This window comes from Rhinolophus hipposideros (assembly GCF_964194185.1).
Source record: "Rhinolophus hipposideros genome assembly, chromosome: 15".
Classification (NCBI taxonomy): Eukaryota; Metazoa; Chordata; class Mammalia; order Chiroptera; family Rhinolophidae; genus Rhinolophus; species Rhinolophus hipposideros.
The window spans coordinates 24146232-24165314 of NC_138061.1; the positions used below are offsets into that span (position 1 = coordinate 24146232).

The 19083-nt window shown below is 47.2% G+C and overlaps 1 protein-coding gene across 9 annotated transcripts in view; it reads left to right on the plus strand.

Moving 5' to 3' along the window:
- The window catches only part of PKD2L1 (polycystin 2 like 1, transient receptor potential cation channel), a 144009-nt gene that overhangs the window by 99747 nt on the left and 25179 nt on the right, over positions 1–19083 (plus strand). For 3 of the 9 annotated variants that reach the window (XM_081073795.1, XM_081073796.1, XM_081073797.1), the window contains 5 exons: positions 9421–9540; positions 11685–11877; positions 14431–14710; positions 14836–14919; positions 15231–15344. In XM_081073795.1, the coding sequence (XP_080929921.1) occupies positions 14476–14710; positions 14836–14919; positions 15231–15344 (433 nt within the window). In that variant the 5' untranslated portion in view covers positions 9421–9540; positions 11685–11877; positions 14431–14475. Of the gene's footprint in view, positions 1–9420; positions 9541–10261; positions 10971–11684; positions 11878–12840; positions 13258–13609; positions 13820–14430; positions 14711–14835; positions 14920–15230; positions 15345–19083 lie in introns of those variants that run through there. The other 6 variants (XM_081073794.1, XM_081073800.1, XM_081073801.1 and 3 more) reach the window with 6 other exon arrangements.

Genomic DNA, 19083 nt, shown 5'->3' on the forward strand with positions numbered 1-19083 from the left:
TGGAGTGGGAAGGCACTTCTCAGAGAGGCATCAGTCCTTGCCCTCCCTTTGTGTGGGGGCCTCTCTTTAATGACCTCACCACTCCAAGCATGGCTTGGGTTTTCCACTCTAAGCACCCCAGCGAAAGTGCTGTCGACTTCCCTGGGAAACCATGATTTCTCTACAGGGCGTCATCCAGGTGTAGGGAGAGAGGCCCACTCCCAGAGCTTTCAGATGGAAGCAGACTTGTGAGGCATATTGTTGCTTCGCCCTTTCTCATCTCCCATGGCTGTGAATCACTCTTGCTTACAAAATCGGCTGCTATGTCTGTCAAGTTATTCCCTCTTACTGACCTGAGCTGGTCTGGGCCAGGGTTTTGAAATGTATGGGTACATTCAGTTTGTTAGCGTCTCTCTGATTCTGGATTCACGTTAAAGTCCTCAGAATCCTGGGCATTAATATATTGATTGACGCTGCATTGTTTTGTGGTTCACAAAAGTCACACCCTTTGTAGGTTTCAGTTTCTTTCCCGATGTTACAGTAGGCAAGGGGGTGACACAGTAGCCGACTGTGCTCAGGAAATAAGCTGACACTTGGGAGGATGGAAAATAACAAGATTCCAGAGCCTGTTTCTTTCTCTTCTAACTCTAGTCCCAGCTTCATCTCTGACTTTCTCTTTCAATGCTTTGTCCCTCAGTTTCTCTTCTGTGAAATGGGGGCAAGCTGACTTCAATTACCATGTACTTCCCTCCCAGATGGGAAATCAGTCTTGCTCTGGTCTCCTAGAGGTTTGGGGGAAAGGATGAGAGCCACTGCGATAGGCTTTCTGTGTGTAAGTGACCTTTATCCCAGGAAATCATGTGGTTCTCATGAATGCCTGCTTATGACCTACAGGCCCCAGCACTGGGCACTCCCTTTTCTCTTTTCTTGACACATTCAGGGAGAGGGAGCTTGGGGACACATGCCTGGGATATGGCACAATAGGTTGCAGAAAGAAAGAGGGAGATAGAATTGCAGCTCTGGGTGGGGGCTACTCTGTGTAATGCCTAGCTTGAAGGTCTGTGACTGTTCCCAGCCAGATGTCAAAAGATGTTCACAGATCTTCACGTAACGTGGCTAGCCCACTTGACATACCCTCCTTTTGCCCTCAGCTTCCTGCAAGGAGAGGCCAGCCATAACCATAAGGCTCTGAGCCTTGGGGAGGTAAGGCTTACAGGAGGACCAGCTGTGAGCCCTAGAGCTGCTCAGGGACCTCAGGGCCATCTCCTGCCACAGCTGCCCTCCAAGCTCTGTCCTTCCTTTACCTTCTCTTTGCTCACTCGTTTACACTTTTTGACACCGATCTAGGCCCAACTTGGGGTGTACATAAGCACATATAACACATGCCCTTGGCCTGAGGTCCTAGCCCATGAATAATAGAATCTACATCTATCTCCTCCGCTGTCACTTCAGTCCCTCCAGATCCTGAGATTAAAATGTCACTTTGCTCAAATGAAAAAAGCACACTGAGACAAATGGGATCCAACCACCCCATATCTCTCTTCATCCACACTGCCGGTGGTATCGTGGTGTCAGAGCAGAAGGCCAGAGCTGCACAAACTGTCCTCGCAATCCTGAACGCAGGGTTTCCCTTGGGACAGAGGGCAACATGAACCAGGGATGGAAGCCAGCTCCCAAGTCTGGGCCAGCATCTGTCCCAGCCAATTCTGTGTGCTGAGAGAAGGGGGCAGGACCTTCCCAGGCTGTGGGCTCTTTCTTGTCCTGTGGTCCAGGCTGAGTCACAGGCAGGAGGGCCAGTGTGATTGGACTCCCCTCCTCCTGCCCAGAGGAGAGAGAATCAGGCTGGTCTCTCCCTTGTGGAGCCCATCTGGGCACCCCTGGCTTCTGGAGAAGATTCAGTGAAACCGGATGGGGCCCCCACATCTCCATGAGTGTTTTGGTTCACTCAGTCAGCAAATATTTGTGGAACACCCCATGGACCCAGGCACAGTGAGAAGTGCTAAGGAAGTCCTGACCTTGGGAGTTCAGCATAGAGGAGGAGATCCTCATGATGGTGGATGATGGAGCTTAGTACAGGGTGCTATGGACTCCAGAGGAGAGGCACACAAGAGCAGCTTGAGAGAATCAAGGAAGACTGCCTGGAGGAGATGGCAGTGCTAAATCCCAAGGGGCTGTAGGATGTAGACGTGGAGAAAGGCAGTTGAGAAGTTTAGAGGCCCAGAAGAAGGAAAGAGATTCCAAGCTGATATGCCACTGACTAGGACCCTGGACCACGGCTCCTCCTGGGCCCTCGGCTGCAGAGATAGTGTAGCATGTCTTCTGCTGAGTGATCCTGGACAAGAAGGGGCCAATGCACTTGTTGAGTCAGCTCCCTGTGTTACCACACTGTCGTAGAGCTATGACCTACCTGTCTCTGCAGCCCTTCACCCCCAGGTTCTCCCATCAAGCACAGGACATGTGTACACGCACACACATACTTGCACATCCTGGTGTACGTGCCAGAGGAGGGGCTTCTACCAGGTTATTACCACCTATATCTGGGACCTGGTCAGACAGTCAGTGTGAGTGTGAACAGTGAATATCCTGGGGCAGAGTGTATGATCCAGGGACTGACAGTCTGGGCAGGTGAGATGTGGAGACAAAAGTCTCCGGACCAGGGCCAGGCTGGAGATTTCTGTGGTAGCCTGACCTCACATAGAAAATCTTTCCCCAGACTGGGAAGCCAGCCCCCCACCGGAGTATTCCATCTAGGATGGACATACAGAGATGACAAGCAGGTACAGGCCCAGGGCCTCCAACAACAGGTAAATGAGCTGAAAGGAAAGTCTTTCTTGCTCTGACTCTGCCTTGGAGCCCAAGTGGGGAGAGGAGAGGCCTGGCCCCAGCCTTGCCTTTGTGGTCAGAGAGTTATCCCCCCATTTGCTTTCTGTAGTTGCTAAGAGTGCCCTTAGGGAGGTCACATGTCCTCCAGAAGTCCAAACCAGGGCCTCCCTCTCTCCCATTTGTGAAAGATATTAGACTTTAGCCAATCCTAGCCCTTCACCCCCTTACTCTGGTTTCCTCCTCCCCTCTTTCCCTCCCTACCAGCAGGCCCCTGCCAGAACTCTCCCCTTTCCCCCAAGGCAACCTTTCCCCAGTCAATCTAGCCTGATGCACTGGGGGAGCACAGGCAGCCCACACTCCCCTGGCCTTCCTTTTGCCTGACAGTAACCTTTCCAAGCTTATGTCACCCCTGCTTTGCACTAACACAACGGCTGAGCCAGGCTCAGCAGGGTTGCAAGGTCCAGAGGGCAGCTGGCTGTGTCCTGAGCCAAGCTTCCTTCTGTGTCCCCACCCCTCCCACCCCCTCCAGCCTTTCCCAGGCCAAGAGTCTGTTGCTGTCCCATTCTGTCCCTCTGAGCCAATGTATCCACCTGGGAATTGAGTGTTGACTGGGCCCTCCCCGTGCCCAGGGGAAAGTCAATTCCCTTGCTGCTCTGTGGGAGGGAGAATGGAGCCAGAGTTCTGGGCCCGCCCCTGGGGAGCTCACAGATTTCTAAAAGAAACAGGACAAAGCACAATAGCTAACTGGGCAGGATAGTATCTGATGATGACAGAGTTTAAACAGACCATATTAAGTGGGGTACTGGTTCCAGGAAGCGAGAGGGGCCCTTCCTTATAGAGGAGCCCCTAGAATTGTTTAGGGGAAGAGAATGGGCTTGAAACACATTTGTTAAGCTTTTTTTTTTAGTGTCTACTTATGTGTACTTATGTACTTTGACAGTATTAGCATTTACCCACATATGTATACTTCTCTTGCAAAGCTCAGAAAAGTTGTACCAGGGTGGAGTTATTGGAGTAAGGGACGATGTGGTGGCATATGGCATATGGCATATGGCATACATGTGGTGGGCATGTATGGAGAGGGAGTCCCCCCCCCCCCGTGACACCCTGCGTGACAGCATGTATCAGGTACATCTGCAAGGAATGTGGCAGGTACTTCATGGATTTTGTCTAGCAAGTAGTTCTTTCCAAGCACAGAAACAAACATGCTAAGCAGAGAATGGGAAGGAGATTGGTGGTTCCTGTTCCCCTCGGTCCTCCCAGGTTCTGCAAACTGCCCCACGGGCCTATCCAGCCTCTATAAACCCTGGAACCTATGGTCCTGGCCCCTGGGCAATTTACAGCCTGGAAGGCCCCCCTGGGTTACCCAGAGGCGTCTTCCTTCTACTCTGCTCCCTACCTCCACCTTTCTTCTCCATCTCTCCCTACCCAAGAGAGAAAGGGGGAAATCCCTCAGCTTCACATAAGATGTAAAATAATGACATCTAAGGTGTAAAGTAATGTCATCATGGTGGATTTCCAGGCTGTTTGTCTGCTGTTGCCACACCAGGGATTAGCTGGATTCCCATTTAGAGCCCAGAGTTATTTCCTTCTATTTCCCCAGGAGACTCTGGGTCTGCAATGTCATCTGGCCCAGACATGCTCTTGCAGAACCCTTGGTTTCCCCATGTCAGAGCCAGCTATATTCATCCCGTGCCTCCCAAGCCTGTCTTTCAGCCGAGAACCAGCCAGGGGGAAAGAGGAGATATGGCAGGGCTGTCAGCCCCAAGGACATCAGGGAGGCCCACAGGGGCTCTGACCCAGTCAGACCCTGTCAGGCCGGGCACCAGCAGTCTTCTCCCCTAACATCCTCTGTCATGATCGCTGGTCTTGCTCCCCACGCAAGAACGCAGGACATGGTGAGGCCAAAAAAGGAACACCAACGGAGCCATAGATAGGGGAGTCATATCCCTATATTCTTGCTGGTGGCTGGTTGAGACACGATAGCAAACATCCGCCAGTACCCCAACAAGGGGTCTTCCTGCACCCCAGTCTCGCTGGCAGCCAGGTGAGACACAGGAAGCAGGAGCCACACAATCCACAACCTGCCATCTGCTTCTCTGCCAACCAACCAACCCCTTGCTAACTGCAATCCGCGCTTGCTAGCGTAGCCACGGCAGTTATATCCGTGGCCAATGGCTAACCGGTTACAGCTGATAGCCAACTAGTCACAGCTGATGGCCATCTACTACCCGTGCCAGCACCTTTCCATGTGAGGCTGAGAGTCTGGAAACTGCTCTCTGGGACTCTGTCCCCATACCCCCCTTACCAAACCTCTCCTTCCCCGAGACAAATGCGAGCTTTTTCTTCCTGACCCCCAAGAGCTACCTGACCCTCTGGATTACCTGGCAAATCTATGACTGCCCTATTATGTACTTGGCATTGGCTGAGGTCAGAACTTAGTGCCAAGGGAGGGTCATTTGAGATGGTGGGACTCCAGGAAAGGGATGGGGCCTGGTGCTGGCCAGCTTCCTGCCAGAGCAGGCTGGCACCTGGACCTGTGGGTCAGAGCTAAAGCCAACACCCAGCTAATTCCTTTACCTCCTTCACATTTCAGGGCTTATCAACAAGAAGGAGCCAAAGGCAGAGTTATGGAAAAGGTAGGACTTGTTTTGGGAAGATGTGTGCTCCTGGTTTCACACCGGAGAGTAGATGCAGGAATGGTAGGAGTCTGCTTCTTTGGTCACTGGGGTGGGGGTGGGGATGGGGGTGAGGGAGAAGGGAATGGAAACAGCACATGAGGTGAGAGGTGGGGAACACAGGTGGCACTTGGTAGAGATTCCATCCTTCTCTACTGGAAGGTGTGGAGGCCACAAGAATGAGCCTCATAGACCTCAAACTACCAGTGGAATAATTGACCAAGAGCACTCACCTGGGCCATACTTCCAGGTGAGCAAGCAACCTGGGAACTTCCACTTCCTCGGAGCCGCTCAGCCAATGATTGAGCTTAGCAGGGATACTAAGGTAGGCACCTTTCTGGGAGACACTGAACTCCCCTGATGGTTTATGTTGGCTCCCTGGATGTCTTGGCAAACCTTTCTTAGACTAACTACACTGCAGAAATCCACTCAATCGTCCTACCCTCTCTCCTTGACTCAGGCTCAGACTTACATCATAGTGTGACAGCTCTCTATGCCTTCCTTGGCTCCCTCCCCATTTTCTCTCACAGGTATTTTCAGTTGCACCCTTATCCAGCCTTGACGTTTGCTTCTCAGAAGACTCGGATTAACACAGTAGGTTACTAGGCCTCCAGTGGCTTAGGACCTATTAGAAGGGCCAGACATGAACCTTTAGAGTTACCCGGAAGAAAAGAACAAGTAACAGAAAGGAGCTGGGGAGAAAACCGGTCTTTTGGTTGGGGCCCCTCTGAAGGCCCAGTCCTTCAAACTGGTTTTTTGGTTCTTTTACTGAGAAGTCAAGGGTCCTTCTGCCACCTGGTGGTCACTATGAGCAAAGCACCTTTGCGGCTTCCCACTCTGTTCTGTGATTCTGCTCAGGAGAGTGGGAGTGGAGAATTTGTTCTGGTGTTTGGGTTCTCTCTCTCCCTCATTTATAGCATAAGTTACAGGAATTGATTCCAAACTTTACATCCAAACGTTCCTCCTTTAAAATCAGCACCATCGCTGGACATATCTATGAATATACTTGTGGGGACAAAGCCCCAAAAAACAGTTTCCAGGCTCTCGGCCTCACAATAGAAAGGTGCTGGCTCGGGTAGTAAATGGCCATCAACTGTGATCAGATGGCCAGCAGCTGTGGCTAGTTGGCCGTCAGCTGTAACCCGTAGGCCATTGGCCACTAATATAACGGCTGTGGCTACGCTAGCAGGAACAATGGGGGCTAGCAAGAAGATGGTGGCTGGCAAGCGCGGACTGCTGTTAGGCAGATTATGTAGATTCTGCTTCCTGTGTCTCCAGCCCAGCCGCCAGCGAGAATATATTGGTTTGACTCCCCTATCTATGGCTCCGTGGGTGTTCCTTTTTGGCCTTACCGTGTCCTGCGTTCTTGGGCGGGGAGTGGGAGCTGAGACCCTGCACGACAATACTAAAAACCATTGACTCGTACACTTTCAATGGATGAATTGTGTGGTATGTGAATTATATCTTAATAAAGCTGTTTTTAAAAATTAGCTCTAAGAGGAGTTAGAATGAACTGAAACTTTTAGAACATGAAAATGAGAATCGTTGGTTTCAGTTCCTTGGGGCACCCACAAACAGATAGGCAAGACGGTCACACAGTAGGTATTTAATAAATACTTAGTAAATTACTTATGCAGTTAAATGGAGCCACTTCTTTCATTGCCTCACTACCCACCCTTTGACTTCTATACCCCACTCCTTTTAACCAGGCATCTATAGTCTTCTCACTTTCCAAAGTCATCTGAGAGATTCTAGTCTAAACCTCCAAAAGCTTTTATCAGAATTCTTGAACTTTTAGCACCATTTGGTACTGTTAATCTCCACCCCCTTCTTAAAACACTCTTCTGACTTGTGTGTCTTGAAAATCCACGGTTCTCCTCCTATTATGGCTTTTTTTTTTTTTTTGGTTCCTTTCTCCCAACTCTCTTCTCTTTCAATCCTTTGGCACCCTCAGCTGTTCCTGTGGCTCCAATAAACACTTCTAGCTACCTGATCCCATCGCTCTTTCCCCAGTCTTTATTACTCTCTCAGGCTCTGGCTCAAATTGCCCAATGGCCTCAGATTCCATCATCTGAGTGTCCCATTAACACTTTAGACTCAAACCTACTTAAAGCTGAATTTATCACCCTCCTGCTGAAACCTGCTTCTTCTGATCCTTCTCCCCCACCCTCTTTTAAGAGCATCACTATCCTTCCAGTTGTCCAGGTTTGATACCTTAGATCTACCTTTGATTTCTCTCTCCCTTACACTGTACATCCAATCAGGTGCTCATCCCAGCAGGTTCTGTCTAAGAGACTTCTCGTATATTTTTCCATTCCTTTCTACTCTCATTTCACTACCATAATTCAGGCCTTCATTATCTGCCCCTAAACTAACACAGCAACTGATTTCCTTGCTTCCAGTTTCCCCCCAAACCAACCTATCCTATAGTCAGACGACTTTTCATAAAATATTGCTTTGATTTTATTACTCTGTTCAGAAGCTTTCTTTGTCTTTTTATTGCCTAATGAATTAAATGTCTGACATTTGAGGCCTTCCATATTTGCTCCTAACCCTCTTTCCAGGCTTACTTCCTATTCTCTAACCAAAATGGAATTGTTCTTCCATAAGAGCATTCAATGTTCCTACCTGCCTGCCTTTGTACATGCTGCTGTCCCAGCATGGATGACACACAGGAAGTCGTTATCACTGTAGTCAGACAGACCTGATTGGAAAGCCTGATTCCACCATAAGTTATCTCTCTGATCCTCAGTTTCTTCACCTGTAAATGGAGATAATAAAAACCTACCCCATAGGGTGGTGTGAGAATTAACTGAGATAACGCACTGCAAAGAGTCTGGCATGGGGGAGGTTAATAACTGGTAGTAATACTTTATCTGCCTCTTAAAATATTATCCATTCTTTAAAGTCCATCTCAATGCCATTGTCTTCAAATTTTCTTTTTTCGACCTTCCCACTTTCAAACCCAATGACCTTCTTTCCTCTGAACCACTGTTTGTTACTATACTTGTCATTGTAGCTATTTTCATACTTGTCACACATACTTGTCACCCATATTCTTCCCCTAATCTCCAAGGAAATAGCAATTAATTCAAATTTGTGCAACTGGTGATAAGTAAATCTATTGCATGACTGTCTCGCATGTGAAGAAATGAACTATAATGATTTCTTGCTGACATGGAGAGCTAGGGTGGTGAAGGCAACCAGCCAAGAGGTACTCAGACTCTGAGAGGAAAATGAACCTTAAGTTTTTATGAATGTAACTATGGCTTTTTAAAACTAATCATTTTTCTGAATATAAAGTACTCATAATCACAGAAAATAAACTACCAAATAAAAAGTATCTGTAATCATACCATCCAGAGATACCCCTCCTAAGTTTTATATTCTTTAATATTATTCTTTTTTTCTATGTATCTAAGTATAATATACACATAAAATTTGGGTTCTGTAGATATATATGCCAGAATTTGTCACATAACATGTGGTGAGCATTTTCAAATGGCATTAAAGATTGTTCAAAAATGTTAATTTCTGCACAATAATCCATCATGTGAATGTATCCGAACTTATTTAATTCTTGTTTTTTATTGTTGGATATTTGAGCTTCTTCTTTTTCAGCTTTTTAAAATCTCTTATCAATTATGCTGATAGAAATATCAGGATAGATTTCTAGATTTGGGATTATAGGGCCAACAGAATAAAAGAAAGTAAAGCTCTAGGTTCTGAATTCCTGTTCAGGAAATTAAAAAAAATTTTTGAAGTATGATTGATCTTTATGGAGATTGATATGCAAAAAACTGTACATATTTAATGTGCACAGTTGATGAGTTTGAAAATAAGTATACATCTATAAAAACATCATCTTAGGAAATTTTAAATCAATTTTCCGTTTCACCAGCTGCTCTAGCTCTCTTATTCATTTTTGTCCCTTTTTCAGGTGTTAAGGAGATAACCCATTTCAGGAGTGAATATGTGATTGGATTCCATGTCTTCAGAAAAATCTAATGCAAGCTTAGCTCAACTCACTTTCCAGTGACCACCAGGGATAAAGATTACTGTAAGTCTTAACATTTCTCGCAATGTCGTAACTTTTCCTTGTGTGGTCTTTTAACTCTGTTTCCTTGTGCATATTTAGCATGAAGCATTTTTGAATCTCGGCACACCTTGTTTGGTGCAGAGACAAAAAAGGGGAGGAGAGGTACAAATCGGTATTTCATTTCTCATTAGCCCCAGAAATTCAGCTCTCCTGCCATATATCTTTAAGCACCCTGGACTTCTCCCTTGCAGAACTTTATATGATTATAAATTATTTGTGTATTTATTTAGTGCCTGTCTTCTTCACCAGAGTGTAAGTTTCACCAGAATGTCGGTTTCTGGTGGTGTTATTTGCTGCGTCATCCCTAGACTCGAGCATAGTCCCTAACATAGAGTTTGCATGCAGTATCTGTAGAATGAATTATGACTGGAATGAAGACTCAGGATGGAAAAATATGTATCTCCTGTAAATGGGGCCTCGGGTTGAGACAAGGAGGTGTCTTGGGTGATGGCCCCAAGACTCTGACATGACGCTGGAAGAGTGAGCACTGGGGAATCTGCCTGCTGTTCCAATCTCCTGCCTTCACAGGCATAGGACATTCAGTCAATCATGCCTCGTGTGACATTTGGCGAGTGGCTCTGAGGGAAAGAAGAGGCTTGGATCCTCTTCCCCAAGCCTCTCTGTCATATAGCCCCTTTCTCTCTCGTACTTGTCTTTCTCTTCCCCTCCCCTTTCTTTCTAGCTTGGTGTTTCAAACTCACATGGAGCTCTTTCCTTCCCCACTCCATGCCCTCAGCAAGGAGCCTGACTAACACCTCACATCAGCTGCAGAACCCTGCTTGCCACGGCTGGGGCTCTGTCTGGAAGTGATCACGCTGATGGATTACTTCAGGACCACATGAGCACGAAATGTCTGGACAACACTCAGCAAAGGGACATGATCATGGCCACAGACGCAAATTTCTAGACAGCTGAAGACTAACTTCCTCATTTTTGTTGATGGCATCATCTGTCTCCCACCACCTGGGGTTGATTGGTTCCGTCCATTTCTACAGACGGCATAGACAAATGGACATAGATGTTCAGGAGGGTCCTCTAGAAATGGGAGGAAAGCTGAGGGTCTCATACAAAAAGGTTTCCTTTGGGGAGATGGAAGATGCAGAATGTATTCCAGCAGGACTTGTGAAATTGGGAGGTGCTAAGAAGGAAGTAAAAGGCTGAAGTGAGTCATTTTGATGAAGTGGGTGGGTCACCTACAGCCTCTCTGTGAGGTCTGTGATGAAATAGAACAAAATGCCGTTTTCTTGGCTTCCTGAGCTGGGAGAGCTGCGATAGGACTTTATACACCCAAACCTTCCAATGGATCTGGCTCGTCCATTCTGATGTATTGAGAAGCTGGGGACTGTGGAGGCCCCTGGAGTGGTGCTGTGGTGTTTGTTATATAAACACAGGTAGGGGAGGACTCCCTTGGGCTTACCCTACTCAAGTCTGCTTGCTTGGTCCACCATGCTTGTTGCTGAAAACTTGGGCTACTCAAACTCCACATGACTCTGGGGGTATATTGGTGAAGATTAAGCTCTTATATGCAGGGTTCTTTCTTATAGATAAGTGAGTTCCAATTCTTTCATTGAGAATCATTGCCAAAGAGAGCCACTGTTTCTTATGGAGTGTGTCCTTTTATTTTTATTTATTGGGGATGAAAAAGGTTGAGAGTCACTATGTGGAATACAGAAAGTGGTTTGCAGCTTGCTTCTCCCCATAGAATCAGGACTGTAAGTCACTTGAGGATTCCTTCCTCTAGAATATGGGAGGTGCCTTATCCCTGGGGAACTTACGTATGTGGAGAACTTATAGGGAGATGGGTCACAGGTTTTCATCCTGCAGACTTTGATGTCTCTGGTCTCTTTCTCAGACCTAGTAGATCTGAATAACAATTGAAAAATCTGGCTGGGATGGGCATGGCGTGAGAATGGAGGGCCCTGGTTGAGAAAATGGGGTAATCCTCTTTTTAATGTCTGTACTAGGATAGCATGTGACCCAAAAATTTATCCCAGTGAAGCAATGGGACCAATTCCCCAAGTGGGCTAAGAGGCATCATGATTAAGAGGACTTTTGGCTTTGATGGGCAATGAGGCTTGTTATGTGATAACGTGCTTTCATTCCAGGACTTTTATAACACTCTCCAGCTGAAAGGCCATCATTCCATTCCATTGGCATCAGCTGAAATGGAATGGGAGTGGACACAGGGAGTTATGGGACTCTTGTGCTTCTGGGAAATACCAAGAGTCCTGACTGAATGCATCCACTTTAGATGTGAACTGCTGTGTATGAGGGGAATGCTCAAGGATGAATGCCATGGTAAGATAACTAAGTTTGTTTCATGTCTTAGAGTGCACTGTTTATAAAGACTTCTATACTCTACTGTTTCAATCCTAAAACAGTCCTTAAGATCAGCAGGGCAGGCCTTATTATCAACACTCTGCAGATAGGTAAACTAAGTCTCAAAAGGGACTTGGTCAGAGCCATATGGTTAGTAAATTGCTGAGCCAAGAGTTAAATCCAATAGTTTTGGTCTCAAGTTCAAGCCTCTTGGATTTAGTGAACTGATGATAAGAGGCAGCCAGAGCTACTGGACTCCCCTGAAAATGGTCACCCTCTTTAATAGGGTATGGTCACTCAAGAAAAGTCAAGTGCCATTTAGAAACTTGAGGGCATAAGGAACTGCTGGACACAAAATTATCAGGCGATCCCACTTGATTACAACATTTGCAACTTCTTGCGTAAGACGAAACATCCTAGGAATGAAAAGCACCTTTTGAGAAAATTTCTCAAGTTATATTGCATAACCTGTACTCCCAGGGTCATTATGGGTTGATCCACACATAGGGACAGTGCTCAAGACTGAGCAGGGAAGGCTTTGTTGCCCAGGTAGGTGACTGTAAATAAAGCAATCCAGCTCTGGCCACCAGCTCTCAAAAGAGTGCGACCTGTCCTACAAGGAACCTCCTCGAGTGCATCCAAAGCCTCGCTGATGGCAGGCCTCCCTCAGAGTACAAAATTACCCCGAAGGAACCGGAGACCAGCTCCTCTTCTGCTCCCTGCTTCTCTGGACAATACCGCCTGCTTTCTGTTCATCACCCCTGTCCCAGTGTTCAGTTTTGCAAGCCAGGGGTCCTTTTGCAATTGTTTGAAAGCTTGTGGGTAAGAGACACAAGATCAGCTGATTTTACACAAAATGGCCAATCCTGGCATAGTTCCTCATTTTCAGTCTTCCCAAAGAAAACAAGCACTTTGGAATGTGTCTCACTAGCCAATAAAATGGAGAGAGGAAAATTCCTCCATCTAGACTCACAGAGAAGCCTTTGCTCCGGCCCAGACCGAGTTAGTTCCCTCGGTAGTATCTGGGCTGGGGCAGGAGATCCATACAGCAGACTCCGTGGTAGGACAGCCACTGCTTTTTCAGCCCTGTCTCAGATGTTGGGGTACACTTATTCATCAAGGAGCTGAGCCCAGCCCTGGGTTGTCTGGGGTCAGGATGTCTTTATGGCGACATTCGAGACTGGTGACTTTCATCATGCTGATGTTTTACTGAGTGTGAAAGTGGGCTTCATGCCAGTACAGCAATAGAGTAGCCCAGATGGGAAGCCAGTTGGAGAAAAGTCAGCCCCCACTCCAGCCATCAAGGAAGATCGACCTTGTGGGGTCGGCCCTATTGTGAGCCACAGCACATGCCTGTAGGTAAGCCAGGGCAGCTGATCAGAGGCTGCAGCTGGGCATGGTCAGGGAGGTGCTTGGGGGCTCATGTCAGGCTCTTAATTCAGAGACCTGAGATTGGAAAGAAAGCAGATTAGTCCTGATAGCTCTCCTATTTCCGTTCTGTGCTCACACTTAGATTTCTATGCTTACAACTAAGCAGAGCCATAAGATAAGGTTGTCAGCTGAGCTGGGTCCAGATATATCTTCTCCCCTTAAGGAGTCCCCAGGCACACTGTCCTTGTCCTTTGCTCTCTGACCCACCTGCCCAATCAGGGCTTAGCCTTTTCCCTAGGCTGAGCCCCAGCCCTTAAGGAGCACCTTTCTATCGGTATAGCTCACCCTTAAGCTATGAGATGGCAGACCTCAGAGAAGAGAATACAATATGGAATTCTGCAGACCTTCCTCCTTCCTTATCAGCGCTCAGACACCCTGTCCCTTAAGTATCTGAAACTGGAGGTCCTCCTGCCACGATCCTTTTCTCCTGATATGGGGTGGAGTGAGGGAGAGGAGCCCCCTTCTCCATCCCACCAGGGGACAGCTCAAGGTGAGACATTAAAGGAGCCTCAGACGTTATTGGCTGAGCCTGGGGAGGAGGCAGCACTTCTCCGTCCACCGACCCTCGCCTTGGCCCCACCCCAATCCATGGCGGTCCTTTCAGGAGCTTTTAGTGGAAATGAGCTCAGACCCGCAATGGAGTCCGCCAGCCTCTCTCTTCTCCCAGCTCCTCCCATTTCTCTTTCATCACCTTTTCTGTCCAGCTCCACTCAGGACCATCCCTCCATCAGGCCCCATCTTCAAGCAGCTCTCTTCTCCCCGCCAGCATTCACCTCTGTCACCCCTCCTTCCTTCCACCCGCAGACTTCACTTCTTCCTCATGTTCCCTTCTCTCCCCTCATCAAACCTCCGTGCCCACCAGTTCCCTCCCACCCCTTGCTTCTTGTCCCCTAGGACTTGCAGCAAGAGGGAGAGAAAGCCCCTGACAGGACCGACAGTCATTCCTTAACCCTCTCCTCCTCATCAGCTCCCTCCCCCCCGCAGGCACAGATTCCCCTACAAAAGGCAAGAGGCAGAGGCTGTGTGAGACCAGCTGCTCTCAGACTCCCTTTGCCCTCTGCTGGCTAACCTGGGCTGGGCCTTTGCTCCCTCTTTCTCCAGGTGAAAGTGGGTACCTGACGTGCTGGGTGCCCTATCTCATTCTCCATGACTTCTATAGAAAGTTCTGAGGGGCAGGAGCTGCAAAATCTGGGAAGCGGAGCCTGGGACAACCCTGCCTACAGTGGTCATTCTACCCCCCATGGGACACTGAGGATCTGCACCATCTCCAGTGCCGTGCCCTCCAAGCCCGAACCCAAGAAGTCTGAAGATGGACCCCAGGGGAAGGCTCACGGGATCCTGGTGTCCAACTGCTGCCTCCAGATCAGTCGAAGTATCAGAGGTAGGGTTCTCCTGGGTTACTGGAGTCAGGAGAGGGGTCACCAAAAGCTTTTAGGGTAGGGAATGTGGTCTGAAGAAGAGGTAACCTCTCCGTGTCTCTTTGGGTTTGTGAATTGTCTGTGTCAGAGCTGCATGCCCCAGAACACAAAGGCCAGTCTAACTGTCCCAGAGGTGGAGCCTGGCACTGTCTTCACTTGGAGGCCCAGAAGGGTATGTGGGAGCTGGTTTGAGGGGGGACATGGAGTGATGATACGCTAGATTGCTCCCCCTGGAACCCATGCCTCCCTTTCATGCCTTCATTCTCTATGACCCAGCACCTTCACCCCGTCTACCTCAGGGACTTGGATGGAGGAAAGCAAGCATGGTTAGAGTAGCCAGATTCAGCCAAGGGATAAGGTGATGGATGGGTGAGGAAAGGGGCTGGGGTGGAAATGGGACTAAAGTCCAGGGACTGATGGGTGGGGATAACTGAGAGGAACCCTGCTGTTGGGGATCCCGGGCTTCTCTCCATGGCCCTGTAGGACTTTGGGGAACAACCCTGACTGAGAACACTGCTGAGAACCGGGAACTTTATATCAAGACCACCCTGCGGGAGCTTTTGGTGTACATCGTGTTCCTGGTGGACATCTGTCTCTGTGAGTAACATCTGTCTCTGTGTGGAGTACCATCTGTGAGAAGTATCTATGTGTACAACATCTGTGCACAGACTTCTGTGGGCAACGTCTGTGGGGACATCATCCATCTGTGTGAGCAAGCTGTGTCCCGCCATCTCCATCTCAATAATCAAATTCTATTTGTTCCCTTTTCAGCGTAAGGTATTTTGTTTAAAAGGAACTTGTCACTGAGTTTGGGAGAAGAAGGCAGGCTGTTAGAAAGCTGTTAATAAAAGTTGCTCTTGAGCTACAAAGGGGAACTTAGTTTTGAAGTTCAAGCTCCTGACACCTACTCAGCAGCCCCTGGTTTCTGTTGGCAAGTGGAAGTTTTTACCCTGCTGTAAAGCGTGGAAGATCACTCCTTTCTTCTGGGAAAAAATAGTTTGGTGGGTTTCACACAAGGATTATACTATATCTGATCCATGTCTCTTTAGAGGCAGGAAGGAAAAGATTCAGCAAGTCTGAAAGCTCAGGTAGCTGGTGAAAGGGTGGAAGATGTAAATGGTGGAGAGGTGATACATGCAGTTCGGGTTCTCTCACGTGAGAGCTCACCATGCCACTGGCATTGAGGGAAGCTAATCTGAAGCTCTGGCTTTAGACACAAACTGAGAAGGTTTGGTCTCTAAGTTGAGAGAAGCAAGATAGAGTAGTGAACATGAAAGGATAGAGTCAAAGAACTGTTGCTAATAATAAAGTTGGACTCAACAGATGCTATAAGGCCTTTGGATAAGGGTGCTTTGTACTCAGTTCATTACTTCTTTTAGACACTTGCACAGCAAGTGAAGTTTGGCCAGTTTTTATAGAGTTGTGTGTGTTGATTAAAGCTGCAGCTTGGACCATACAACTAAAGTGCCTCTATTACTAGGTGGCCGTATACACCACAGAAGGCTCTATTCTTTTTAGAATGCACGACTCTTTTGAAAGTAGAGTCTGAAGGCCTGATAACATCAGCGTTGATGCAAAATTTCATCCTCTTTGTGAGTCAGTCACATTTGTATGAGCCCTCTAGGAAAGCTGAGCAGAAAGCCCTTGCTTCTGGCTGTCCTCTGTTGGGACTCACTCTACCAGGACAGCAGGGGCAATTCTGAGTGTTTACCATGGGCCATCAGCATGGACTGAAAGGCGTGCATGTGGGGAACAACGGTCAATGCAGTGTGCATATTGTGGGGCCCATTTGTTTTCTTTCAGCAAACGACTGTCAGAAATTCATTTGTTGACATATTGATTTTTTTGTCTCCACCATCTGCTGTTAAGGAGTGTTCCTCTGCTTTTTCAGCCCATGACAGCAGCTGAAATCCACAGGCAGATGCTTGCTCTATAAATGGCTTGAAAGTCTGTATTTCCAGATTAGCCTTTGGAGCAAGATGGGGAGGTTTCTAGCTGCCCAGAGTTATGGGGAACCATTTCTGACTCCTCTGTTTAGGGCTTGGAGGAGTGAAAGTTCTAGAAGCCTGAAAGTCCCATCCACCCATATTCTCCACTTGTTGAGATTTCAATGCACTGCTCAATGATACGTGGTCTGTGACTTCCGAAAGTCTGAGTCGTAGTTTCAGTCTAATAAGTACAGAATTCTTGAGTGGCCAGGAGCTTTGGAGGTCATCTAGTTCAAGGATACAGAAATCTCTTCTCTAAGATTCCTCCTGTGATGCTTTTTCAGATGACCAACCAGCCCCATCCTGGGGAGTATCCATGGAGATTTCACTGTTTTATGGGGAACAGTTCTACTGTTGGGCAGCTCTATTTTCTTCCATCTATGGAGCCCCATCCTCTGTGCCAGATTTTGGATGGAAGGATACAGAGATGACGGATTCTTGGGCCCTTCATGGGCTCATTTACTTTTCAGAACTTTCTTCTTTTGAGCCATTTTCTTCCGTGTTACTTTCTGAAGCCCTAGTGGGTTCAAGGCCTGGCACTTCCAGTTACCAGTTGTGTGATCTGGGGAAAGTTTGCTAACCTCTCTTAGCCTCGGATAACCATCGTAGCCACCTGACAACATGGTTATGACGGTTAAATAAAATCTCCGACTAATGTACTTAGTGCCGTGCCTAGCACGTGATACATAATATCTATTATTATTTATAACTCACAACAGTGTCATGAGCACTATCAGTGATGGAAGGTAAGGGAAAATTAACCTGACACCTTTAAACCTCTGAAAACCTCCAATTCCTATGGAGTTGGGCTCTTAGTAAAGTCCTTGAAACCCTTAAACTACTTGAAGATGTGCCATAAGTGCCTTTGACTTCGAGAATTGAAGTCCCTGTCGCAAAGTGCCAGCCCCCTCAAGAATTTTCATATGAAAGAGAGTTTGAAGGCCTTCACATTCTGATGGTTCGTTCCTACAACATTTAGTTAAAGTGTACTATACTAGTTTCCTAGCCCTCATTCTCTCCAGGCCTCTTCCTTTTGTCAGGCAAATCTTCAGGCAACATTGAGCCTTTGGCATGGTCTCAGGAGGGCCACTTTGCCGCTCTCCAAGGTCCTGATCTCACTTTGCTGCCATCTCAACATCCACTCAGCCTTCCTGAACTCTTGCCATCTGCAACTAGACCGTGCATTCTAGCGAGGATGATATAGCCCCTAAGGGGATGGAAATAGTTTCTTTCAAAGGCAAACAAACAAAACAAAACAAAACAAAACAAACTTTAGGGATTACAATAGTTTTTGGCTCTCCAAAGGGCCACAGCAAATAAGCAAATATAGGGTAATAATATTTAATTGGGGTAGAGGTTGATGAGAAAGAAAATGTCTAAAGAAACTTCTGGGTTGGGTTATAATGCAAAAAAGGTGAAGAAGCACTGAACTATACCCACCTAATTTTGCTAATAGTATGCTAAGTATGCTGACTAAGCTCTTCTGCCAAGAATAGGATAAGTATGGAAGTCTTCCATAGAGTCTGGCACAAAGCAGGGGGACTGTTGTGTTGTTCTATCAGGATGCTGTCTTCTAAGAGCTGCAGTAACATGTAGTTGGATGTTAATCTTTACCAGTAGGCTTTTCCATGTCAGCTCCTGTGACCGGGTTCACATGCTCCAGGACCCATGTTTGATATTAGGGTAAACACTCTGGCATCATGGAAAGATATGAACATTGGAGTCAGACAAATGGGGTTCAGATATCAGCTGTGCCACTTACTGGTTTTGTGACCTTAGGCACTTCCTTTTTGGTAGAATTAGGGTAATAACCCTTATCTTGTGGAGATAACATGCATAAAGACTCTAAGAGAATCACTGGTAGTAATTATCTTTGTATTATCTAGTGGAATTTTGAAACACTCACTTGGTCTTCTAGACTGGTTGTAAAAAAACACCTTTCAAGAAAGAAGCCAATCTGAAAAGGCTACATACTGTATGATTCTAACTATAGGACATTCTGGAAAAGGCAGAACTGGAGATAGTGAAAGGAGCAGCCATCGCCAGGGGTCAAGGGGAGAAGGGGACGAATAGGGGGAACACAGGATTCTTAGGGCGATGAAACTACTTGTGACACTATAATGATGGATACATGTCAGACTTTTGTCAAAACCCATAGCATGTGCGACATTAAGAGTGAACATTAAGATGTGTCAGTGTAGGTTCATCAATTGTACCAAATGTAGCACTCTGGCGCAGGATTTTGATAGTGAAAGAGGCTGCACATATAGAGGGGAAAGAGGTAGATAGGGAACTCTCTGTACCTTCCACTCAATTTTGCTTTGAACCTAAAACTGCTCTCAAAAGTA